This window comes from Peromyscus leucopus, chromosome 8b (assembly GCF_004664715.2).
Source record: "Peromyscus leucopus breed LL Stock chromosome 8b, UCI_PerLeu_2.1, whole genome shotgun sequence".
In the NCBI taxonomy this organism is placed as follows: Eukaryota; Metazoa; Chordata; class Mammalia; order Rodentia; family Cricetidae; genus Peromyscus; species Peromyscus leucopus.
The window spans coordinates 37,688,097-37,714,971 of NC_051086.1; the positions used below are offsets into that span (position 1 = coordinate 37,688,097).

General features: G+C 47.3%; 1 protein-coding gene across 1 annotated transcript; it reads right to left on the reverse strand.

Annotated features, from left to right (window-relative positions):
* Slc36a3 (solute carrier family 36 member 3) lies at positions 1-26,875 on the reverse strand. Its single transcript, XM_028879985.2, has 10 exons — positions 26,121-26,875; positions 25,059-25,149; positions 22,581-22,669; positions 18,328-18,423; positions 11,727-11,811; positions 9,669-9,887; positions 6,104-6,202; positions 5,425-5,591; positions 1,483-1,652; positions 1-357 (listed from the first exon to the last, which is right to left on the reverse strand). Exons 1-10 carry the CDS (start codon positions 26,282-26,284, stop codon positions 89-91), a joined length of 1,449 nt encoding a protein of 482 aa, XP_028735818.2. The 5' UTR covers positions 26,285-26,875; the 3' UTR covers positions 1-88.

Here is a 26,875-nt window from a genome sequence, read left to right on the forward strand (position 1 = left end):
TAGAGATGCTGGGTTTTGATGAATGCATATAATGGGAATCCGACAGAGGATGGGAGGAAGGAAGGACTATTCAAATAAAAATAGGCAATTATGTGTAGACTCTTGTCCAGTTAGCCATGGAAAAGTGGGCCTGCTGAGTCATCTCGTAGAGGGCTTGGTATGTCCCAAATACACACCCTAAGAGGCCCAGGATGCTGATCATGATGTCCTTGGCAATGGTCACACAGCTCATTTTCTCGGAGTAAAAAGTGGTGATCTCCAGCAGGGGCGGGATGATGAGGGCCAGGGCGCTGCTGCTCACGGAGCCCACCAGGGAGATGACCAGGTCCAGGCGAGGGATGAGAACGGCTGAGAAACCTGCGGAGAGAGAGGAATGTAGACTCATTGAGTGTGCCTCAAAGAGGGGAGTCCCCAACAAGCATGGCTTTGGAGTTTAAGGATTAGGCCAGGCACCATGGCTCTGGACCCTGCCTGCCCCCCAATGCTTTTTTAAAATTATCATTTCTGTAGAGAAAAAAAAAATTGTGTGTGTGTCTGTGTGTATGCATGTGCACCTGTGTGAGTGTGGAGGCCAGAGGAAGGATTCAAGTGTCCTGTTCCATCATCTCACACTCTGTGCCTCATTCCCTTGAGACAGGGTCTCTCTCTGAATCTGGAGCTAGTCTGGCAGCCGGCACCCCCCTCCCCCCACATACACAGAGTCTCTTCCACCTCCCACTATAATAAACACCAGAAGTCCAGCGCCCTTGCTTCTCTAGGTCAAACATCCCCAGTTCCCTCGCTCTTTCCTCCTGGGCACCTCTTCTGAACCCTTCTCTCTCTCTTCCTAGAATGTTCCAGAGAAAGGATTGCCCAGCCCTTCTTCCAGTGTTTCCTAAACAGTGCTCACTGCGAATGAAAGGGTGAATAAATGATGAGAAAAGAGGGAGGAGAAAGTACTGAAATACCCCCCAAGTCTTTAGCTGACAAATCAGCCCTTTGGGGGCTTCTTTACAGTTAAAATATGTAAATTTCTTTCCAATTAAATAATTGAGGACACAGGGACTTGGCCCTACATGAAATGGGAAGGAGAGAGGCCCTAGGGAACCAAGTCCCCCATTCTGTCATGGAGCTGTGTGACGTGGGGATGAGACTTAATTTCTCTGGGCCATGGCTCCCTCGGTTGGCAGGAATGCTGGGTTGGTGTGAGTGTTAGACACACCGGTACAGCGGCCAGCAGGGAGGCAAGTGGTTGTGTAAGAAAGATCTTGCCCTCCCCCGTGAATCGGTCAGTGCCCACTCCCTAGGCAGTAAGACTGGGGGTGCCTCTCCTGATGTGGGTTCTCTAAGCCCGTTTTCAGGAGGAAAGGTGAGAACAATGAGACAAACATCCTGTTGATCACAGAGGTAAGTGGCGGAGCCAAGGCTGCTGGGGTGGGCACTACACCGGGGTATGACACACGCCAAGGGTTTGTGTAGATAAGCACCGTCTCCCCAACTCACAGGTCAGGCAGACCAAGGCGGTGCGGACGGTCAGGTCTACAAACAGAGCCCAGTTCTCAGACACTCTTGAGATGACGTAGGGGATGATGATCTCGGCTGGGACGTGGAACTGGAGGGCATAAGTGAAGAAGATGCCAACAGAGTACATCAGCTTGACTGACTGGTACAACCTGCAGACAGAACACGGAAAGGATGTGAGATGCCACCAGGCTTCCGGGAAAGGTGGTTCAGGACTCATGGGAAGCTGCACAGGTCCAGAGTCAGCGACCTGGGTCAGACTGGCTCAGAGGGGATGTGGAAGCATGCATTCCTGGAGGTTCCGAGGCCATAGGAACCTCCAGGTATTTCATTTAAATATTTCACTTAAAAAACTATAAATGTCGTATCTGTGTACAGTAAAATTCACAGTGCAGAAGCCACACAGCCACGACCATTTCCCCGCCCCTGATTCTCACTGCAGTTCCCTCAGCGTTTGCCATGACTCCCATGTGGAGGTCAAAGGATGACCTCAAGTGTCCATCCTCGATTTTTCTACCACATCTGGAACAGCATCTGTTTGTTCCTGCTGCACATGCCAGGTTGGCTGCTCTCCTATCTCTGCCTCTTGTCTCCCTCAGGAACACTGGCATCACAGATGGCATCACCACCGTGCCCAGCTTTTATGTGGGTTCTGAGGGCTCTAAGTTGGGTCTTCATGTTTGGGTGGCAAACACTACCCACTGAGCCACATTCTCAGCCCTGTGCCTACAATCTTAAACAGAAAGTAGGGGAGCCACACATACACCCACAGATGCACGGTGGCACGTCTCTAGGAATTGTTGACCTTTGTTATTTCGTCAAATATAAAGCTGGATGTGGTGGCACTTGCCTGTAATCCCAGGACTTGGAAGGCAGAGGTAGGAGGATTGCCATAGGTTTGAGGCCAGCTTAGTATACGTAGTGAGTTCTAAGTCAACAAGGCCTAGACAGTGAGATCCTATCTCAAAACAATAATAAACAAAGTATTTCTTGTAAGTTGTTCCCTGTGAATACATGTCTGGGACTTTTTTTTTTTTTTTTCAAGACAGGGTTTCTCTGTAGCTTTGGTGCCTGTCCTGGAACTCACTCTGTAGACCAGGCTGGCCTCGAACTCACAGAGATCCACCTGGCTCTGCCTCCTGAGTGCTGGGATTAAGGGCATGTGCCACCACCGTCCAGCATATGTCTGGCACTTCTATTTAACAGCACAGAGATTTTTTTTTTCAGTTTTTTAACTAGTCAAAAGTTATTTTTGTCTTTTGCCAAGAAAACAATGCAGCAAAGACTATCTCTACATATATCTGCATATCTCAGCACACACCATGTGCTCACATAGCTCACGCCTACATATCTCAGCATATATGACACACCCCCTACATCCCACATCTGCTTATCTCAGCATATATAGCACACATCTCCATATTCCTTGCCTACACATCAACTCCAGAAGTAAAAATGACTTTTCAATGATTTTTTTCTTGACATTGGCTCTCACCCTATGTCCCAGGCTGGTTTCCAGGTTGGTATGCATCTAAGAATGACCTCGAACTCTGGATTCCATTTTGAAAGTGTCGGGATTTGTGGCATGAGCCACCGCTCTGGTTTATGCAATGTTGGGGATTGAACCCAGAGTCTCATGTATGCTATGTAAGCACTCGACCCCTGAGCTATGCATCAGACCCCAGCCATCGTTTAAAATGTATGACTATTGACATACTGCCCTTTTGTCCTAGTCTACGGCTCTAAGTGCCAACATGTCAGTCTCCGATATTGCAGTATGTGTGTGTTCCTATATGCACACACACACACGTGTGTGCAGGCATGTAGTGGTGTCCTTCTTCAGGAGCCGCCACCTTATTTTTGATGAGGGGTCTCTCTGTGGGCCCCGGAACTCTCGTTGATTTGTCTGGGCTGGCTGGCCAGCACACTCCAGGGATCTGCCTGTCTCCATCTCCCCAGTGCCAGGATAGCAAGCATACACCCCCAAACCCAGATTTTTTGCGGGGGAGGGGGTTGAAAAAGGGTTTCTCTGTTTAGTCTTGGCTGTCCTGAAACTCACTTTGTAGACCAGGCTGGCCTCGAACTCACAGAGATCCACCTGCCTCTGCCTCTGCCTCTTGAGTGTGGGATTAAATGTGTGTACCTCCACCGCCTGACAACACTGTAATTTTTAAAACTGGCATTTCTTTTGTATGTTTGGAGGATATTTTTTGTGTATAAAATTCTTATTTTATGTACTTACCCTCCCTTCTTTTCTGGAATTGTTGGTGTTTTTATTGGGAAGGTTGTTTATTCAAGACTTCCCTCAAGAGTGAGTTCCTCTCCCTCCACTCACAAGCTGGCTCACACCAGCGTACACCAGTGTGACTGGAGCTCACTGCCCATGTATTTAGCTGCCACCCTCAGAATGAAAAGGCTCTGCCCAGGATAGCTAGAGGAAGTGCAATCAGCCAAGAATAAGACCCACATATTAAGATAATATCTCGCTTGCATAAAATAAGGCAGAACTTCAAAGCATCCACATTCATGATCTCATCTGGTCATTAGCAGGGCACAGGGAGGAGGGTGGAGCTCGGGACATTTTCCTTATTTTACTGCTCTGGCTTTGGGGAAGTGAATGCCATTATTACCCCACCCAACTGGAAGGCCAAGGCTGTAAGGACCCATAACAACGGTAATAGCTGATAATCTGCAGAGCTTGCTGCATGTCAAACACTTTCCTAACATTTTCTGTATATTGAAGCAATTGCTGCCAGCACACGCTGCCAGCAAGTGCAGCAGAGTGCCGTTCATCAAAGGTGTCTAGGCCCTTCCCTGCCGGGGTGAGGAGTCTGACAGGAGGGCTGCCTCAGCTAGCTTAAGTTGAAGTTCACGCTGCTGCACGAGCTGCTTGGGAAGGCCAGACTCTTTGTCATGACAACCAGAACACTCTGGAGTGTGGCTGGTCCATTAGAATGAGAACCTGGGCCAGCCCATAATGGGTTGGTGTGAACAAAGAGTTAAGCACTTGTGTGACAGCCACGGTGATGGTTCACGACTGAAGCATCACGAAACTGTCCTGACTGATACCGAGAGGCACGTGTGTAAGCCTTACTGTGCAGAAGGGTGGGAGGCTCGCCCACAGGCATGGAGGAAGCAGAATGCGGATCCTATTAGGTAGCTTTAGAACATGTATTTAGTCACTGGGAGCCCAAGACCTCCTGTAAAGATCCCTCTTACAGATGTTTCCTGGATGGATGGATGAGAGAATGAATGACTGAGGGTAAGAACTCCAGGCCGAGTTCCAACTGGGGATACTCAATAGCTTAAGTAGCAGTCCATCTGTGGTACATACCTGAAATTATTTATTGTTTTTACCCAGGTAATGGTAGTGCATGTCCGTAATCCCAGCACTTGGGAAGCAGAGGCAGGTTGGATCAGGAGTTCAAGGCTAGCTTTGGCTACAAAGGAAGTTTGAGGTTATCCTATCTCAAAAATTAAAAAAATATTATTCTTATTCTTATCCAACCTAGGTCCTCAGACAATCTGCACAAACGCTCTACCATGGCGTTTTCATGTTCTGTTTCCTCAACAACCCCGCATTGCTCATCTTAGGGCCTTTGCATTTTGGGGTCAAACTTGGAAGTCAAGTCTGCACTCCCACTAGACAGTGTTAGCTGGGAAGGTCACTGAGAGCCTCTGATGTTGACTGTTTTCATCTGTTCTATGGAGTCCTCATTGACAATGCTTAAGGCTGCTGTGGGAAACTGAGAGGAAGCACAGTGCCTGGTCATCAAACTCACCCGTAATCATTATTAACATGAATGTCAACAGTTCACAACAGTTCATTGCTTCCTAAAGGTAACCGGTTCACGCGTGCGCATTCCGCCACCAAGGCTCACCGCCCACGCCTCCCTGTCCCACTTGAGGCAGGCAGGTTCCTACCAGCAATTGGGCAAGTTGAGGGTGATGCTAGCCTGAGTGTCTGAGCCGAACTTCATGTAGCCCAGGGTCCCCAGGCAGATATAGAGGAAGATGACAAAGGACATCCCCAGATACAGCACGGCAGGAAACTGCTGTGGGCTCTTCATCTGGCTTTTGAGAGGAAGAACCTGGAAGCAGACGGTTTGGGAAAGACCAGGTCGGAAGGAGTGGCCATGGTGGCTGTAGGTTCCCTTATAGGCACAGGTGTTCTTCTCCTGGTGGATTGAGTCAGCAGGGACCCCTCCACAAGGCCACCCCCCTCCTCAAGGTCACACCCTCCATACAGCCACACTTGCTATATTGCCACATCACTCCAAATGGCCACGCCCCTCCACATGGCCACATCAGCTTTATGGCCACACCCCTCCACGTGGCCACACCTCCTCCAGATGCTCACTCCTCCTCCATCTTGTCTCACGCTTGCTATTGCCCCAACACCCTGCTCAGTGTGGGCTGATTAGTCAATTTTCCATCTTTGTCGTTGTCTTGGGAACTTGAGGTGTGGTCTGGGTTGGGAGGTGCCCTCATGAGTGCAGACTTTCCCGTCCCCAGGAGGGAATCATGCTGCACTGCCCTCAGCACTGCTAGGGTGACAGGGACTCACAGCTGACCACTCTGTGGGGTACCTCATCGTTCTTACCATCCCCACGCCTTCAAAGGTGAAGATGGCCGTGCCAAAGAACAACAAGAAAGTCTTCCAGCTTGCGACCAGGGGCAGGCTGCTGTGACGTGGGGTCTCCTGAAAGAGAGGAAGGGTGTTGGCTTTGCCGTGGGGAGGTCATCTCGGGTCATGTCCGATGACAGATAGTGTAAGGGGCACTGTTACATGCTGTCTTATCTTTTTTTTTTTTTTAAAAAAAGTGTTCTAATTAATTAGGTAATTTATTTTGGGACAGAGTCTCCTGCAGCCCAGGCTGACCTTGAACTCAATATGTCCCTGAGAATGATTTTGAATTCCTGACCCTCCTGTCTCCGTCTCCATCTCCAGTGCTGGGACTGCAGGTGTGCACTACCAGGTGTTGTTTTCGGCAGTGTTGAAGATGGAACCGAGGTCCTCCTGCATGCTAGGTGAGCACTCTACCCATGTAGTCCCATCCCAGTCTAGTTTATTTACATTGACCGTGGCAAAGTAGCATCAAACTTTCCACTTAGTCATTTTACCCACTGAATGTGTGCACCCCGTGACATTCCGTCACTACTGTTCATCAGCAGAGCTTTCTTACCAACCCAATCTGAAACTCTAATTCTTTGTTCTCTACCTCTTAGCAACGCCGGTGTCTGTTCTGCCTGTATAAATGTGGCTGCCTAAGTGCCTCCTGTGATCAGGAGCTTGTAGCATTTGTATTTTTTGTGCTTGGCTTATTTCACTTAGCTTAGTGCCTTTTAAGGTTCATGCATGTTGTAGCATTCATTAGAATTTCATTCCTGAACCTGGAGAGATGGGCCCAGCGGTTAAGAGTGCTTGGTGCTCTTTCAAAGGACTGAAGTTCAGTTCCTAGCACCTACATCAGGCAACTTACAACCACCTGTAACTCTAGCTTCAGGCATTCTGACACCTTCTTCCGGCCTCATGGACACACACACACACACACACACACACACACACACACACACACAGAGAGGAGAGAGAAATATTTTTAAAAGCCCTCTCATTTTTCTTTAGTGCTCAGTAATATTCTACTCTTCTCCCCCCGGCCCCCCATACAGTTTGTCTTCTCATCTTAAATATGGAACAGTCAGGACAGTGGAAGAAGGCAATTGCCCAAGGCTATTTTGCAAGCTACTCACACAGCCCAGGTAAGGATGCCTGTCCCCTGCTCCTGACCTTTAACATCTCTGTACCACCGTTTCACTTGGGGCTATGCAGTCTGCCAGCTGATACAGTAGCCATCGTAGACAAAGAGAGTGATAACTTATTTGTGTCAGTGTATCAGGTAGCCCAAGATGCCCTCAAACTTGTTCTGCAGCCAAGGAAGGAGTGATTATAATAGATTTCTGTGGTGGGTAGGATAAATAAAGGTTTCTCAAAGATATCCTCATCCCAGGAACCTGTGAGCAGATTATTTTATTATTTATTTATTGCCATGGTCTCTCTGTGTAGCCCTGGCTGTCCACTCTAAATGTAGACCAGACTAGGCTCGAACTCACAGAGTTCTGATTGCCTCTACTTCCCAAGTGCTGAGTTCAAGGCATGCGCCACCAAAACTGGGTGGATTATGCTATTTTTTTTTTTGAGTTAGGTTCTTGTTATGGAGACCAAGCTATCTTCTTGTCTTGGCCTCCCAAGTGCTAGGATTAATGGGTGCATGCCACCATGCTTGGCTAGAGTGTTGACTTTTCAAAAGGAATTTAGGATGTTAAAGCAGATGACCTTACACAGGGAGACAAACTTGGATTATTTGAGTCAGATAAGAGTCCTTAAAAGAAGAGAGAAGTGGAAGAGGGAACAAGGATGCAGCAAGGAAAGACTCAGTGTTGCTGACCTAGTGTTGCTGGTTTTGATCACGGAAGGGGCCATGAGCCAAGGCATGCTGGGAAAGGCAAGAAAACAGACTCTTGAAACCTCTGGAAAAGCTATAGCCTTGCTGATCTCTGATTAGTCAGTGAGACCTCCAGCACCATAGAGGAAATCTGTGCCATTTTAGGGCTGGGGATGTAGATTAGTTGGTAGCATGCTTGCCCAGCATACAATAAGACCTGAGTTTGATCCCCAAACTCTCTAGAAATCCAAATACAATGACACATGCCTGTAAACCCAGCTCTTGGGAGGTAGAAGCAGGAAGACCAGAAGTTCAAGGTCACCCTCCAATACTTAAAGAGCTCAAAGTTACCCGGTTTCAAGACAAATACCCTGAAACCAAAGAAAATAAGCCCAAACAAAAACAACCAAAAACTGTCCTGGGTTATAGTTTAGTTTGTAGAGTGCCTGCCTAACAGACAGGAAGTGCTGCATAAGTTGGGTGTCAAGGTGCATGTCTGTAAGTCTGGCACTCAGAAGTGGAGTCAAGGTCATGCTTAGCTACAAAGCCAACCTGGGCTACATAAGACCCTGGGTTTTTGTTGTTGTTTGTTTTTTTAAACTTTGCAGATTTGTGGTTATTTGTTATAGCAGCAACAGGACACTAATATAATTCCATAGACTTTCATGATCAAAGAAATGAAGCAACAATGGTGGAATGCTAGCGGGAACGATGGGAGGTAAACCAGTTGGCCCTTCAGAAAGATCTGCCCACCTGCTGCCCCTGCTCCTTAGAGACTTTTTCTGGACCTGGGATAGAGATAGTATTTTGCAGTTGTTTTATTTCGAAGATAGGAGAAGTTGTGTAAAGTCCTTCGTACCAAGTAGATCAAATTCCTTATCTATCTATCTATCTATCTATCTATCTATCTATCTATCTATCTATCTATGACTTTAAAATGTTTCTAATACATTTATATCACTGGGGGGAGGGGCATTTCCTCTATTGTTTTACTTTTTTTTTTTTTTTTTTCATTTTTTGAAATAGGGTTTCTCTGTATAGCTTTGGATCCTGTCCTGGAACTCACTCTGTAGTCCAGCTGGCCTCGAACTCACAGAGATCCGCCTGCCCTGCCTCCTGAGTGCTGGGACTAAAGGCGTGTGCCACTACCGCCTGGCGATTATTAATTTTAAGAGTCTCTGAATGAACTTAGAGTTCACCAATTTAGCTAGACTGTCTGGCCAGTGAACCCCCCACCTGCCTTCACTCTCTCAATTCTGGGGTTACATGTGTGCCCCACTGTGCTAGGCTGTCATGTGGATACTGGGCATGGGAACTCAGTTCCTCTGCTAGGGCAGCAAGCACCTCACCCACTGGTCCCTCTCCCAATCTCCACACTGTTTGTATTTCTTGGTATTTCATTGAAATGATGGGGAGTGTGACATCCTTCTTTTTCTCTTGTTACTGAGCCCCAAATCCCCATCTTCTCAAACAACACCTGATCACAGATGACATTCAGCAGCTAAATTACCTAGCAATTCAGTTTTTGGATATGACTATGATACTGAAGATGAGGGTGTTGATGATAATGATGCCTAACTTTTATAGCTTGGGGGACCCAAGTATTTCTAGAAATCATCTAGACTCAGAGCAGGGGACCGACGACTTTCCCAAAGCATCGGTAACCCTGCCATGCCTCAGAAGCCTTGGACCTTGACCTCCTTCTGTGTGGCGTCAGACACACACCTGGATGAGATACTCGAAGATCAGAGCCAGGCTGCCCAGGGTGGTGATGGTGGCCAAGGTGGAGAAGATGGACAACACCTGTGGGTTCTGGACCAGCACCAGCAGGATGAGGAAGGGCAGGATGGTGAGCATGTAGAAGCGAGCATCCAGGACGGGGGTCAGCACCAAGCTCTTCCTGGGCTGGCAGACATTGGAGGTGAAGTGAGCTTCTTCCACAATCTGCCAAAGGGGCACAGTGAAAGTCGGGGCATCAATCAGGAATCACTAAGAACCGTTTCAATTAAGATTTCAGTTGAATGGCTGATGACCTACTGCCCCAGCAGAAAGATATTATTCATGAGTTGTGTAAAATTTCAACATAACAAGATGCTTTTGAAAACATATTTTTTTTCGAGGCAGGGTTTCTCTGTGTAGTTTTGTGCCTTTGCTGGAACTCACTTTTGTAGACCAGGCTGGCCTCGAACTCACAGAGATCCACCTGCCTCTGCCTCCCGAGTGCTGGGATTAAAGGCGTGCACCACCACCGCCAGGCTCTGAAAACATTTTTTAAGGGGCTAGAGAGGTGGCTCAGTGGTTAAGAACACTGGTTGCTCTTACAGAGGACCTAAGTTCAATTCCCAGCACCCACATGGTGGTTCACAGTTCCAGGAAAGCCAACACCTTCTTCTGACTTCCATGGGCTTGTAGTACGCGTACATACATGCAGGCAAAACATTTCATACACATAAAAATAAAGTAAATAAACCTTTAAAACATTTTTAGATTTATTTTAACTTTATTGTATGTGTGTTTTGCCTGCATATATGTAAGTGGATCATGTACATGCCAGGTGTTGGAAGAGGTCAAAAGACGGAGTCAGGTTTCCTGAAACCAGAGTTACAGACAGCTGTGAATCACCATGTGGTGCTGGGAACCAAACCCGGCTCTGGGTCCTCTGAAAGAGCAACAAATGCTCTTAACTGCTGAGCCATCTCTCCAGCTCCATAGGTGAGTGTCTTCTGTGAGTCTGCGCACTTACACATATGTGTTCCTGGGGGTGGGGCTTGCAGAGGACAACTCAGTATTGTTTCTCAGGTTTGTCCACCTTGAGTTTCTGACACAGGGTCTCTCATTAGCTGTGTACTGGGCATGTTAGGCTAGATTGGTCATCCAGTGAGTGTCAGTCACCTGTCTCTGGCTCTTCAGCACTGGAATTACAGCTGCATGCCGCCAAGCCCGGCTTTTTTATATGTGGGTCCTGGGAGATGGTACCCATGCCCTCGTGCTTGCAAAGACAAGAGATTTTACTGACTGAGCTATGCTCTCACGTCCCCTCCCCCCACTTTTTGAGATAGGGTCTCATGTATCTGAGGCTGGCCTCAGACTTGCTATGTAGCCGGGATTGATCTTGAACTTTTGAATATTCTGCTTCTACCTTCCAAGCATGGCATTATGGATGTGAGCTGCCATGCCTGGTTTTCGGTGTCCTGTGTTTTTATTTGGCAAGCCTAGAAACCTTTAACTGTAGTGCCTGTGATTCTGACACCCGGAAACCCTGGGCATCATAAAACCCAAAGACCCAACGGTCTTTTTGTCTGATAGACAGTCTCTTGGTCCCCTCCCCCTCACATGACTAGAGAAAAGGTTTCAGTTGCACAAGCACACCCTCTGGGCAGGACTGGGAACCCAGCGGCTGCTCCTCCACCAACCCCTCCGTCACACAGCTCACTGTTCTTCCTGGATGCCTGGGTGTGCTCTCCCGTCCCACAAAGCCATAAAAGAGTGCTCTCACTGGCTTGTCTCATGTTAGAGACATGATGAGGGGAAGGTGACAGCCTGTTAGACATCTTGGATGTGACAACCTGAGCTGCCTAAGGTCGACTCCATCTGTGCTTTCCAGACTGAAGATGTGGGGCTTTGGCTCTGCTCTGGTCCCAACTGTGGTCTAAGACGGGGCAGACTGGCTCAGATGTTATGGTCTCACTAACAGCCCTGGCATGGGAGGTCTGCTCTCTTGCTCTCCTCGTTCTCCTCTCTCTCTTCCTCTCCTCCCACTCTGCCCAGAAGAGCCCTCTTTACCTGTTGTAAATTGTCTGCCATAAACATGAAATACACGCTGCAGAAGCCCAGCTGAGTGATGATCAGCAGGAAGCTCACAATGTACCTGGAAGGAAGAGGATGAGGAAAAGAAGTTGTTGTTTAGAATGGGTTTCATTTTCAAAACAATTATTTCTGATGATTGTATTTTGAGAAATATCAGGCCCTCAGAAAATGCTGATAGTATGGTAGAATTAACAGCCATAAATTCTGGCTTTAGGTTTTGTTTTGTTTTGTTTTGTTTTGTTTTGTTTTGTTTTGTTTTGAGATAGGGCCTCATGTAGCCCAGGCTGGCCTCTCATTAGCCAGGTGGCTAAGTGTGACCTTCAACTCCTGATTTTCTAGCTTCTACCCCAGGAGTGCTGAGTCACCACAACCAGCCACATCCACACATTCTCATGAATGTCTGAGCAGTTACCTTTGCCCTAGTTACATTCTGGGTATATATATTCAACACATACAAACACCACACACACACACACACACACACAACACACACACACACACACACACACACACACACACACACAGCACACACACACAGCACTCACAGCACACACACACAGCATACACACACAAGCAACACACAGCACACACACACAGCACACACACACACACAGCACACACAGCACATACACATAGACACACACACAGCATACACACACACACTCTTTTTAGAATCATTTCAATGATAATTTCAGAAGTCATGAAACATCTACCTGGAATACCTCAAGCAGATTTCTCTTAATCCTTGACAGACAGAAATTAACTTTAACATCAAATCTGTAGCCTATATTTTAGATATCTTATCTCACAAGTGTCTTTTTCTTTTTTGAGAGGGGCATTGTCTCATGTAGCCAAGGCTGTAAACTCCCTATGTAGCCCAGGCTGCCTCTGAATTCCTGATTCTCCTGCTTCTACTTCCAAGTGCTGGAACTGTAAGTGTGCCATTATACCTGGCTTAACTTTTATTTATTCATTTATTTATTTATTCATTCATTCATTTATGTATATATGTATGTGTGTATTTATTTATTTAATTTCCAAGGCTGTGTGTTATACTTAGCTGTACCTGTTTAGTCTTCCCCCCCCCAACATGGAATATTTTGTGTGCATGTACACCTGTTGGTTTTTTGTTTGTTTGTTTTTGTTTTTTGAGACAGGGTTTCTCTTCATAGTCCTGGCTGCTCTAGAACTAGGTCTGCAGGTCAGAACTCACAGAGATTCTCGTGCCTCTGCCTCCTGAGTGCTGGGATTAAAGGCGTTGCAGCTTTTCACTAGTTTTGAAGTCCAGCTGGCTAGTAAATGCCACAACTGTGTGTGACCATTCTCAGATTAACTTCTGAACACTTTGGTGGGACAAAAACATCAACTCTTTTCTTTTTTTTTTTTTTTTTTTTTTTTTTTTTTTTTTTTTTTTTAGTAATTTATTTTTTTTTTTTTTTTTTTCGAGACAGGTTTCTCTCTGTTTTGCTTTTTTGTGACAGCTGCTCGACTCACGAGATCTGCCTGCTCTGCTCCGAGTGCTGGGATTAAAGGCATGCGCCACCACCGCAAAATAATTTATTCTTATTTTATGTACACTGATTTTTTGCCTGCTGCATGTCTATGTGAGGGTGTCAGATCTTGTAGTTACAGACAGTTGTGAGCTGCCATATGGGTGCTGAGATTTGAACCTGGGTTCTCTGGAAGAGTTTTCAGTGCTCTTAACTGTTGAGCCAGCAACCCCCATTCCTCTTTCAGAACCGGGGGGGGGGGGGGGGGGTGTCAATAGCCTGCTGTCCTGTGGTTTTGGATCTCTCTTCATTCATGTACCCCCTCACACCCAAAGCTTTAGAACTTAATGACAGATACCCTTTTATAAAGCTGGTTCAAGGCAAACCTGTGCACTGCACTTATTACAACTCTTAAATTTGAAAAATTACCATGTTCATCGTGCTCTGTGGGTTTTTGTTCGCTGTTTGGTCATTTCCTGTTTTCTGATACTGGGGATTAAACCCTGCATGCTAGGCAGGTGCTCTCCCTTGAGCTACAGCCAAGTCCTGTTTTTCTTTTTGCCTTCAACTTTTTACTTTTTTGGTGGTAGCTTGCCTTGGCAGCTAGCTTGTCCAGTCGGTATATCCAATTTTCTGGATCCTGCTGACTTTCTTGTGTACCGTTTATCCTGGTCTCCCATCCTTGGGGGTTTCTTGTGAGCTGATCTCAGACCAGGAGGTTTGATTAGGTGACATTTCTTCACTGATTTTTTTTTTTTTTTTTTCTGGCAAGAGGATTTCAGATTAGATCTCTATTCTATCACAAGACACCTGTGGCATGGGCTGGTGTGGGCTTAGCTTGGCACCCTGGGCAGGGCCACCACTGCACCCTCCTTTATAAATTCCCCACTGACTGTCCATCTAAAGGCTGAGCATCCATCAATGATTGCTACCTAGGGGGGCAAGCAGTTCTTCCTCAAGTCACTGAGTTCCTCTTAGTGCCCCGAAAATGAAGAATCGCTGGTTGAAATGAGACTTCCCTCCAAGTATTTCCAACTTTTCTCAGTTACTGATCTCCAAAGCAATGGGACAAGGAAATCCTGGCAGGTGGAGAGTAGAGATCTCAAGTTCTAGTCCTTACTCTGGCACTAAATTCCTGTGTGGCTTTCAGCAACCTGCTTGTCTTCTCTGAGCTGTATAATTTATCCATCTCTACAGGCATGGGTACAGTGAACTCCGAGGGCTGTTTTTGTCCTACATAGCTACTTAAGATACCATCAGCATGGATCCTGACCTCATCTGGCTGATAACGAACAATTCCTGATTGGGAGATCAGTGCTGGCCTGAGGAGCCTGAGGTAGGCGGTACGGAAGGGGCCTCAGTGTTGACTCCCTGCCTGGAGAAGAACTGTCAGAAAAGGTCTCACGGAGGGGCCTCGGGGCATTTCAGTTCCTCCACTATCAGGGTCTTCTGTACTTTTGAGGTGTTATTTTGTTGTGAGACTCTGGTCACCCCTATTTTTCTAGGGCAGTGAAATCTCACCCTGGGTCCTATTCGAGATTGGTAAGATGACCAGCGATGCTCAAATAGAAAAACATTTTGAACACACCATCAATGTGTGTGTGTGTGTGTGTGTGTGTGTGTGAGTGTTGTGTGAGTGGTGTTTTTTTTTTTGTTGTGTTTTGTTTTGTTGTGTGTGTGTGTATGTGTGTGTTTGTTGTGTTGTGTGTATGTGTGTGTGTGTGTGTGTGTGTATGTGTGTGTGTGTATGTGTGTGATGTTGTGTGTGTGTATGTGTGTGTGTAGAAAACTCACTGTGCTCAAATAAAGCCAGGGCCTCTAAAAAAGACAAAAGGCTGTAGAACTCACTCTGTAGATCAGGCTGGCCTCAAACTCACAGCAACTCACCTGCCTTTGCCTCCTGAGTGTTGGGATCAAAGGTGTGCGCCACCACTGCCCGGCATGCCTAGCTGTTTTAAAATCCTGGCCCAGGGGTCTCCCTACATCACTATGTCTTGAATTCAGGGAGGCATTGAGCTCCGGGTATTTCTGACAGCCTTCAGGGAGGGTGGCTGTCCTGGCTCCCTCTGCTACTGTGATAAAACACTCAGACCAAAAGCAACATAAGAAAGGAGGGTTTATCCAGCCTACACTCCCAGGTCACAGTCCTGTTGAGGAAAGTCAGGACTGGAGCATGATGTAAGAACCTGAAGCAGAACTCACGGAAGAATGCTTCTTACTGGCTTGCTCACAAGTTCATGTTTAACTAGGTTTTTTGTTTGTTTGTTTGTTTGTTTATATAGACCCCAAGAATGGGGCTATGGGCTGGACTCTCCTACACCAATTAACAGTCAAGACAATTACCGATAAGCCAATCTGATCAGGGCAGTTCATCAGTTTAGGCTTTCCTCTCGGATGACTCTATGCTGTGCCAAAGGTGACAATTAAAGCTAACTAGGACAGTGGCATGAAGGTCTATGCTACCAGGACTGACTCACCATTAACTTCTTATCAAACAAGGTGTAACAGGGTAAAAAGTTCTCCATCTTGTCTCAGCGAAGCCATATTTGGTCTCTATCTCCTGCCCTGGAAAGTCCCGTGGGAAAGCACCCAACTCCATTCTAGACACTCGGTCGAATGCTCCAGCTAACTGCATGTTCTTGGCTCTTGTTAAACTGCTTGCTAGGTTCCCCTTGCAACTGCCAGCCAGGATGTAGTTTTTCTGTGTTCTTTGTCTTTAAAAACTCCCTGTAATATGCATCCGGGGCTGCTCTGTGAGAAGTGTTTCTCTCCAGTCAGTTGCAGGCCAGCTTAATACGGACTCTCAGTTCGAACTTTGGTTGTGCAAGTGGTCTCTGGGTCTTTACCCCATAACAAAGGGAACACGCTAAATGTCCATCTCCAGGGGAGTGTTCAACAAACACAGGGTAAACTTCTGCACCAGAGAACTCTGTGAGCCTTTAAATGATGAAATGTGTCTGCATGTCTCAAGATGAAAAAAAAAAGAGGAATATTGTCTCTGATGATTGATTTCTGCTGTTCGGGTGGCAGGATGTAGAATCACAAGGAAAACAAATCTTTGGCATGTCTGTGAGAGACATTCTAGAATAAGTTGGCTATCTGGGTTTAGTGATGCATGTCTTCATTCCCAGCACTTGGGAGACAGAGGCCAGCCTGGTCTACATAGTGAGTTCCAGGACACTCAGGGCTATGTAGAGAGACCCTGTACAAACAAAACCCAAAAAAAGTAAAAACCAAAAAATCTAAAAAAAAAAAAAAAAAAAAAGGAACAAAAACAAAAAAAAAAAAAAAAAAAAAAGAAAGAAAGAAAAAAAAGAATAGGCTAACTGAGGTGAGAAGACCCACACTGGATTTGGGCAACACCATTCTGTGTGCTCGGGCTTAGACTGAATAACAAAAGGAAACCGTGAGCTGAGCACCAGCAATCATCTCTCTGCTTCCTGATGGTGTACACAATGTGACCAGCTGTTTCCTGTCCCAGCTGCCATACCTTCCCTAACACTATAGATAGAATCCTCTGGAACTGTGAGCTGGAATAAACCTCCATTCCTCAGGTTGTTTCCCTCAGATACTCTGCTGCAGCAACAGAACAAGTAACTGTTACATTGTTAGATAAAAACATCTAATTTTGCTAGTTGTGGAGGTGCACTTGGGGAGGAGGAGGGTCAGGAGTTCTTGAGGCTACAAAGCATGTTTGAGGCCAGCCTAATGATCGGGAAACCCTGTCTCAAACACACAAATAAATAAGCCAGAAAGCAAAATGAACTTCAAGTTTACACGATTCTAGGCAACATACAAGAAAATGTAAAATGATCTAGGTCTGGGGCTGTAGCTGGGTTGGTAGAGTTCTAGCCTAGTGTTTGTGAAGCTTCACTTCTCAGCACACTATGAGCCCAGCTAGGTCTTATACAAGAAGTTCAAAGTCATCCTTGGCTTCTTAGCTAGTTCAAGTCACCCTGGCTATATGAGTTCTTGATGTTAGGGTCCTGGAGCAGTCCCACAAAAGGCACCATCCAAGTATGCAATCAACAAGAGCGTTTATTATTCCAGCATGCTGGGGCCTGCAATCCCACACAAAGGCAAGTTGGTGAAGACCCCCAAGAGGGATGTGTGGGGCTCCTTTTGAGCATAGCCAAGGGGAGGTCTTAGAGTAGTTAGGTCATTTTATCTGTGATTGGCTTAAGAAAGTGGCAATCATATTAGTACATCTGTATGGGCCAGGGCTAGTCAGAGGCTGATCAGGGCTATGGTTTTCCCATTTGGGGGCAGGCCTGGGAGAGTCCCAGGCTTGTCCTTCTTTGGTTATCACCTTGAGCTGTTTGTGGCTCAGGTCTGCAGTGCATGTATCAGGCCTCCTTGTCCTTGCTATTGGGGGTGCTGGAGATTGATTGTCCTTTGTGACTCTTTCAGAAACTGCTTATTCAGTCTCAGGAAATTGAAATGAGGCCTGATCTCTGATGAGCAAGACTGAGACAGTGGCTGTTACACAGGTTCACTGACTGGTCCTCTCACTTGTCTTTCTTTCTTTCAGAAAAAAAAAAGCAATTAACACATACCTTTCAGACGACTCAGCACACACACACGACACACACACACTATTCTATATCTATATTTAAAAAAAATAATTAACATATACTTTACACTATACATATTATATATATATATAGCCTTGAAAGGGCTATTTATGAACCAGAGTGAAGAAGGAGGTAGGTTGGGGCCATGGGGAGATCTTCTACCTTGCTTGATAGTTTCCAAAAAGAGCCTGTCTGCTTAAAAACTTATGCAAGCAGGGGCTGGAGAGAGGGCTCAGGAAGAGCAAATGCTCTTGTAGAGTACCCAGGTTCAGTTCCCAGCACCCACATCAGGTGGCTTATAACCGCCCATAACTCTAGCTCCAGGGGATCTGGCATTCTTTTCTGGCCTCTTTGGGAACTTGCACTCATGTACACATGCTCACATATAAACACAGAGATAGATATAATTAAACATAAAATTAAAAAGAGAACAAACTTGTGGGAGCAGACATAAAGACAGGGTAGGTGGGGGTGTGATCATGGTGTCATCACTGTGATGTTTGTGACCGGTACCTGCCCCACACTGAGTGCGTCCTCAACCAAGGATTTGGGCATGTTTCCAGGCTGTACATTGTGGTCTCTTCATAGCTGACAAAACTCTTCTGCAGTCTAGGATGAAAGGACAAATGATGCATAAGTTAAAACACTTTGGCTAAAGGTATAGTATGTGCCTAAGCTGGTGACTGCTGTGTATTTGTGTGATAGGGTAGAGTGTTCTGTGAATTTTCTAATAATAGTACCATTAATGCAACTTTCAGAAGTTAGTTACTAGCTTATACAATTTTTATGCACTTATGCTTTTTTTTTTTTTTTTTTGAGACAGGGTTTCATGTAGTCTAGGGTGGATTTGTGCATCTGGGGATGACTTTGAACTCTTGATTCTTCTCTCCCCACCTTCCTGAAGTCATACATATGCTCAGCAGCATGCTTTAAACACAATATTTAAGAAGATTTCCTTGGTTTTGTTCTTTGGAATAAGCAGCATTGGTGCACTGGTTTAAATAAGCAAAGCAGGAGACGAGGTGGAGGAGAAGGGGGAGTGGGTGTGGCCGGCCAATGACTGTTTTGGTTTTCAAAGTAAACTTGACACTTCGATTTGGGAACCCTCGAGAAGGTGATCTTTAATTTGATTTTTTTTTTTTAGATTTATTTGTTTATTATGTATACAGCATGTATGCTTACAGGCCAGAAGAGGGCACTAGATCTCACTATAGATGGTTGTTGAGCCACCATGTGGTTGCTGGGAATTGAACTCAGGACCTCTGGAAGAGCAGTCAGTGCTCTTAACCTCTGAGCCATCTCTCCAGCCCCCAATCTTTAAGTTTTTAAGGGGGAGTGGGTGGCTCTGCAGAAGGACCCTTCTGGCCCTGAGTGGGAACAGAGAGGAGCAGTTACTGCTGAGCAGATGCCACATGCACAGTGCTAACTACAGGGCTGGGGGAGAGGAGGAGGCTCAGGACTTTTATGGAGCCTTCTAACCCAGCACCCCACTGGACCTGGTGTGTGTCTGTCATCTCAGGACTGTGGAGGTAGACACAGCAGATCCTGAGATCAAGTTCGTTCTGGACTACATAAAGAGTTAAAGACAATCTGGGAAATAACCCAAACAAAAATGGCAGAAGGCCCTAGTTGGACAAAAGACCATTGTCTTTGTGTCAGAGAAAAAGGAGAGACGTTCAGCCAAAGGGCAAAGCCAGACTGATGCAGCTGTGGGCAGGTTGGTGCCTGCAGGAGATGTGAGGGCCCCGAGGGCTTGGGAGGGGGCACCTGGAGATTCCCTGATGGTGAGGAATGGGTCTAATAATAAAAAGAAGGAGAGAAGGGAGGAGAAAGAAAGAAAGAAAGAAAGGAAGGAAGAAAGGAAGAAAGGAAGGAAGGAAAAGGAAAGAGAAAAGAAAAAGAAAAAGGGTACTACAGAGTGGGAGGGAAGGGGGTAGGTCTGGAAGGAACTGGGGGAGGCTGAATATGATCAAATTACTTTGTATGACATTTTCAAAGAACTAACTTAAAAAAAAAAAGAATGAAGTTAGACAGGTCTTCAGAGACCAGCTCTGCCATTTCCCAGCTGTGTGACCCAGGGCAAGATATTTAAGCCTAAGTGTATTCACCTGTAAAATGGGAATAAAAACAGTCTCTATCCTGGGGGTTCCTGGAAGGAGTACAGAAATCTTGCAAAGCCCTTGGCTAAACAGAATTGCACCATGACTGCTGAATGAGCAAACACCATGATTGATGACATGTTTCACGAGCCGAAAGGGCTCTCTGGGTTGAGTGTGGCCAGCACACACTCCAGGCACATCCACTATTTGGATTGTGTTTATTCGGCTTTATGATGAGTTCTGGAGACCGAACTTGCATGCCAGGCAAGTGCCCTACCACTGAGCTGCATCCCCATCCATTACATTAACTTCTACTTAATATCCTTGCTTCAAAAATGCTTGTGATATAGCCCAGGCTGCCTGGAACTGACAATCTTCCTGCCTCAGCCTGAGTTGCCTTGCTTTGACTTCTGTATAAGGCCTTGCCTCACTTCCAAGGACATACTGAATGTAACTCGAGTGGCTGGGTCCTGAGGAGCTCAGTATTCTGTATTTTCATTGTATTTTTTTTTTCTTTCAGAGAAAGAAACCCCTGAGCTGTTTCTCCAGCTCTCAGTGATTTTTATATTAAGATTTCAGGTGTATAAATCTGTGTCTGTGTGTGAGTATGTACATGTGAGTTCAGGTACCAATGGAGGAGTCCCCAGAGGGCCTTGGATCCCCTGAAGCTACGTAATGTAGGTGCTGGAACTACCTTGCATCCTCTGGGAGAGTGGCAGGCTCTCCCATCCACTAAGTCATTGCTTCAGTTTCCCTAGATGTGCAGTTAATGACTGAAGCCATTGTAAACCACTCACAGCGAGGCTAACTGAGTTTTGCACTTTTATTAACTTGCCTAGAAAGGGTTTTCCTGGAACAAGTGCCCTGACAGCGTACCTGTATTGGGTTAGGGAGATGAAAAGGTAAACAGGGGATGGGACTGTAGCTCATTTGATAGAGTACCTCTCAGACATAGGTCCCGGAGTTCGACCCCCTGCACTGTATCAATGAGGCATGGACTCACATGTACTAGAACGTGGGAGGTGGAGACAGGAGGACCAGGAATTCAAGACATCTTCAGCTACATAGTGACCTTGAGGCAAGCCTGGGCTACATGAGACCCTGACTCAGATAAAAGGTAGCGCTGATGAGATGACTTAGTGGTTCAGAGCACTTAACCGCTTTCACGGAGTACCTCGTGCCCACATGGTGGCTCACAACCACCTGTAACTCCAGTTTCAGGGGACCTGATTCTTTCTTCTGGCCTCAGGGGACTCCTGCACACACATGGCACACATAAACTCGTGAAGGTATGCACATACATACAGATTAAAAAAATTTTCAAAAAAATCCCCAAATGAACCAGGAGGCTTGTCTGAGGGTCTTGCACACACCCAGTAGTTCACAGGGCACTTTTGCACATTTTGTTACCTTTGGTGGCTCCATGGGAAGAGAGTGAGGCTCAGAGTGGTGTGGGAGCCAGAGTGGCTTCCAACTCACTAGCTGCAGAATTGGGCCCACACCAAGATGCCACATTAGCTTCTTTTGGAGGTGCTGGGGAAGGGACCCAGGGGCTCACACACACTAGGTAAGCTTCTCCCACTGGCCTGACCTTATTCTGCTGTAACCATACACTTGACACAAAGCAATTTAAGGGAGGCAGGGATTATTTTGTCTCACAGTTTGAGGGGGCACAGTCCACCATGCTTTGAAAGCCATCAGGGATTTTACAGGGTAGGAGTGTGAGACTAGAGCTCCCCCACACCAACAAATCAGGAAACAGAGTGTGAGCAGGAAGCACAAGGCTTCCTCCCACAAGTTCCACCTCCTAACTTCCTACAGCCTCCCCCAAACAGTGACATCAGCTGGACCAAGTGTCCAAACACATGAGCCTGTGTGGCCATTTCTTCTCAGACTATAAGACAACTTGAGACTCTTCTGTAGCAGGCTTTCTTGAACTGCCAGCCCCCAAATCATGACACAAAGACTTATTATTAATTATAAATGCTCGGCCTTAGCTTAGGCTTGTTTCTAACTAGCTTTTTGTTTCTTAATACAGGGTTTCTCTGTGTAGCTTTGTGCCTTTCCTGGATCTCGCTCTGTAGACCAGACTGGCCTTGAACTCACAAAGATCCACCTGCCTCTACCTCCCAAGTGCTGGGATTAAAGGCGTGCGCCACTACTACCAGGCTTCTAACTAACTTTTTAAAACTTAAATTAACCCATTTCTGTGTGCTGCCCTGAGGCTCATTTACCTCATCTACATACTGTCCATCCTGCTTTCCTGCTTCTTTCATGCCTGGCTGCTCCCCACCCCTGACCACTGCTGGCTGGCTACCAGCCAGCTTGCCCCCAACTGGCTGGCTGGCCCTTTTTTTCCTCTCTGACCACCAGCCCTGCCTATCTTTCCTCTGCCTAACTATTGGCCATTCATCTTTTTAATTAGACCAATCAGGTGCCTTAGGGAGGCAAGGTGAAACAGCAACATGTCTTTATATAGTTAAACAAATGCAGCAGCAACAAATGCAACACATCTTTACATAGTTAAACAAACAGATATTCTATTCCACAACACTCTTCTGCAATCCCTTTGCCACCTCTGGAGGATCCAGAGCAGCAGAGGTGGTAGCCTGGAGAAGTGGCCCTGGAATGGATGGAGCCCATGGGGTGAGAGATGTGGACTCTGACCTCTGAGTGAGGTGGCTGGCACAGTTCAGCAGGATATCCATACAGTGCACTGTGAGGACCCCGATGGCCAAGAGGCTGATAGGCCCCACCTAGAGGGACAAGACAGGAAGACAGTGAGATGAAATCTAGCAACATCCACAGCCCAGCCTAGTACTGGACACTAGGCTCTTTGCAGAATGCAAGTCTCTAGCTAGGCTGTAGCTCAGTGATAGGGGCTTGTCTAGCAGATGTGACACCCTGGGTTCCATCCTAGCATTGCCCCCAAGCAGACAGAAAACTTTCTAGACATTGAGGCACGTGCCAAGAATGCCAACACTTAGGCTGAGGCAGGAGGATCACTGTGAGTTTGAGGCCAGTTTGAGCTATGTGGGAGACTCTGTAACCAACCAACTAATCAACCAATCAACCAGCTAACCAACCAACCAACCAACCAACCAGCCAGCCAGCCAACCAGCCAACCAGCTAACCAGCCAACCAGCCAACCAACCAACTGGAAGTTGTCCATGATGAGCAGCAAGCTCAGTGTCCTCTGCCCTGGAGGCTATGTTCAAACATCCTTTTTTAGTGTCACTGTTGACGGGCCGCCCCACACTGGCTAGGAATGTTCTTCCAGGGGCAAAGAGTTCATCACCCCACACAGCCCAGGCCTTTTTCATCAGCCTCTGGGTATACTCTACCTGAATCCCCATGCCAAAATTAATTCCTTTACACAGCTTAGCCTCAGCTCTCCTAAGACCCTTAAAGACCTTGGTTAATGACCAAGGTTCTTTTTGTGATGTAGTGCCCTTCTCTCAGGATAGTTAATCAACAGGCCCCAGGGACACTATGGCAGGTGAGTCTGTTTGGAAGAGCCACCTTGTGTAATACAGGATGGGGGGGCGGCTGCACCCCTGGGCAGGGACCGTCCCCCCAAGATTTGACAAGTGAAACTGTTCCTGGACATTGCAGACTGTTGGGGGAGGGAGTGGAGCCAGTACAGAACACTCTCCCCAGCTGAGGACAGCTGCTCCAGTGAGTCTGCTTGTCAGACCCCATTTAAGAAGCAAGGTTGATTGTGAATCACAGTCTTCTGGATGTGACCAAAGGGCACAATGTGTGACTTTATAGATATGTTCTGGGTGACAATTGTTTATTTTGTCACAAATAAACAAATGAGGGGGCAAGAGTGCTGTAAGACCCCACAAGGAGGCAGCCTCCACATGGCAGAACCTTTCTTGTTTGCAACCTTTAACCCTGGGGCCAGGCACACTCCTGGAATAACCCAGTAAGCATTCATCAGCTGGATCACTGTCAGAAGGGGATGGAGGGTCTCCACATCACCCAACAACTCTTGGAGGCAAAGAGAGCAATCTAAAGAGCTAGCAGGACATTACGGAGCTCGCTGGTAAAGACAGTCTGGCTGAGGCCACACACGTTTAACACTCTTCTGCAGACATCGATCTAGAACCTAGAGGGCTCCCAAGGAGAGGCTCCTCCCTCTGGCTGGGACTGTTAGTCATCGAAATCAGGTGGAGGAAGCAAGGGACCACTTCTCAGGCCTGGGGAAGACAAGCAGACTAAAGAAAATTTCTGCATATGGGATCAACCTGTCCTCACGGGCACCACTGGGGCTTTCTGTGTGCAGGTCTCCAGAGTAGGACTGTGGAGAGTCGGGGGTGGGGTGGTGGGGTGATGGTGGTCACAGATTCAGAGCAAGTATGCCAGACTTTTGCAAGCTTCCTAAGGACTCCAGAGGAGACGCATGCAAGGGACAGCTTTCATGTCTGTAGGACACAGTACAGTTTTTGAAAGGAGACATAACCCAGGAGATAGTGTCAGCTGGGGGTAGGGGACATGGGGATTGATGGGGACATCCTTATTCCTATGCCTCGCCCCTATCTCATACACCATCAGATGGTTTTATCCTGACTTTTATTTCTCAGTGCTTAAGATTGAACCCAGGGTTTCATTCCAAGAGTTTTGAAACTAAACTACACCCTCAACCCTTGTGGGTTTTTTGTTTTGTTTTCTTTTTGAGATAGTCTTGCTATGTAGCTTAGGCTGCCTTGAAACTCATTCCATAGTCTAAGTTGGCCTTGACCTGCAGCCTTCCAGCACCACTTGGCCCTTCATGAGGTGGTGTGAAACAGGACACACACACACACACACACACACACACACACACACACACACACACACACATGCAGTTTACAGGGAGGAGGTCTGCAGTGTCAAAGGGGAGGTGGGAGACATAATACCCCAGGGACCGGGGAGGAGAGTGGTGGACAGGGATTCTACACGTGCCCCTGGACTCTGAGTAACAGCTGCCCACTCCAGGGGTGCTCAGTGTGTTTCCTGGTTGGCTCCCGGGAATTGATGGGCACAGATGCTGTTGCAGAGCCTAGTCCCCCAGAACCACCCCACCACAGAGGTCTAGAGACTTATCTCCCCTCACCACAACTTGGATGAATCTAGTTTCTAGCCCATGGCGCCTCTTACCAACAATCCAGCATTTTTCACAGCCAGGGGAAGCCCCAGGAACCCTGTGCCAATGTTGCTTTTCAAAAGGTGGATAAAGATTTGCATAAACCTGTGGTGGGGAAAGTGAGAGAAGAGAATATTGTGTGGAAGGGATGGGGGGGAGGGCAAGGGCAGGAGAAAGGAGGGGAGGGAAGGAAAAGGAAGAGGAGAGGGACTGGAGAGGGAGGGCTGCCTCCACCCCCAACCCCCAGCATTTCTGTGTGTGTGTGTGTGTGTGTGTGTGTGTGTGACTGTGTGTGTGTTTGTGTGTCTGTGTGTGTGTCTGTCTCTGTGTGTGTGTGCGTCTCTCTGTGTCTGTGTGTGTGTGTGACTGTGTGTGTGTTTGTGTGTGTGTGTGTGTGTGTGTGTGTGTGTGTGTGTCTCACTTTCTCCGTTTCTCTGCCCCCTGTCCCCATCTCTGGAACCCAGGTCCTCAGGCAGAGTGGGTAAGGGCTGTAGCCCTGAGCTCCAGCTCTAGCTTGTCTCTGTGCTCTCAAAGACACGTCAAATACGTAGTTGTAGATTTCACATAAACGGCATTTTAGGATTGGATGTAAAAACATCACCATTGCTTGTCAGGTTTGAGGCATTCCGGCAATCCCAGAACTCAGAAGGCTGAAGCAGGAGAATTGCAAATTTGAGGCCAGTCTGGGTTACAGAGTGAGACTCTGTCTGGAGAACATCTTCTATCTGTCTGAGTTTGGGGCAGTAAAAATGGAACATGGGGCAATTGTTTACAGGAAGATCTATGTCTGTGGGGGAGAGGGCCTGGGATAGAGACCCGGCAGAGGGGAACACCTTCCCGTGTCAGGGGTGTGCTCTCTATGTCCCGCAGCTCAGGCTACAGACCGTGGGCTAATCTATACGGGTTCTTTGCAAGAATTAGGAAATACGGTATATGCAAATATTCTCTGACAACTTTCCAGAGCTACAGTCATATTCTTAGGTCTAGAGCTTTGCTGTGTCATGGGGAACATGAGGAGGCCCTTTGGAGCTGAAGTCCGGCTGTGCTTGCCCTGGAAGGGTAATGGGACCACTCACAATAGTGCATCGGCTTCCTCTGGAGGGTCCTTCTGTGGGGAGACAAGGCTGTTGTTGCTGCTGCTGCTGCTGCTGCTGCTGCTGCTTTTTGAGGCGGCCTTACACACGCTGAACAAATTCCGCTCACAGTTGTCATCTTTTCTAAGCAGCGACATCTTCCCCATGGTGACCAGCTAGCAGAGGTATGGCACTCAGCTCCAGCAGGCTGGAAGGAGCCCGCCGTGGTCTTTCATCAGGAGAAGCCACACAGCAGGTGTTGGGTGCTGGCTCCTGATGCCTGGGTGTAGTCCTGAGTGTGGGAGTCAGAGGAGAGTGGCTGGAGAAGCTGGAGTTGAGGGTGCCTCTCGGGCTCTTGAGGCACCTAGGACAGCGTCACGGATCCCCCTCAGGACTGCCTTGACGGGACTCACACACTTTCAGCCTGTCTCCCAGCTCAGCCCTTGATGACAGGTCCACAGGGAACACTGACTGGGAGGAGGAAGGGACCATTAGCCTGGAAGTTCTGGCACCTCGCTGTGGGCTCAGGCTCAGGGTTCGCTGCCTCTGGCAAGAACAAGCCCCAGCTACCTCACAATGGAGGCTGCCCAGGCAATAGGCTGCTGCCCAGGATGCAGAGGGCCACCTGTACCAGCATCTCTAGCTGGAGGTAAACACTGGTTTGTGCCAGCTTAAATGCCAACTGCTCAGGAGGACAGTATGGACCGCCGCCTAATTAGGAAGGGGGTAAATGGATACTTCTAAAAAGCTATTTGTGG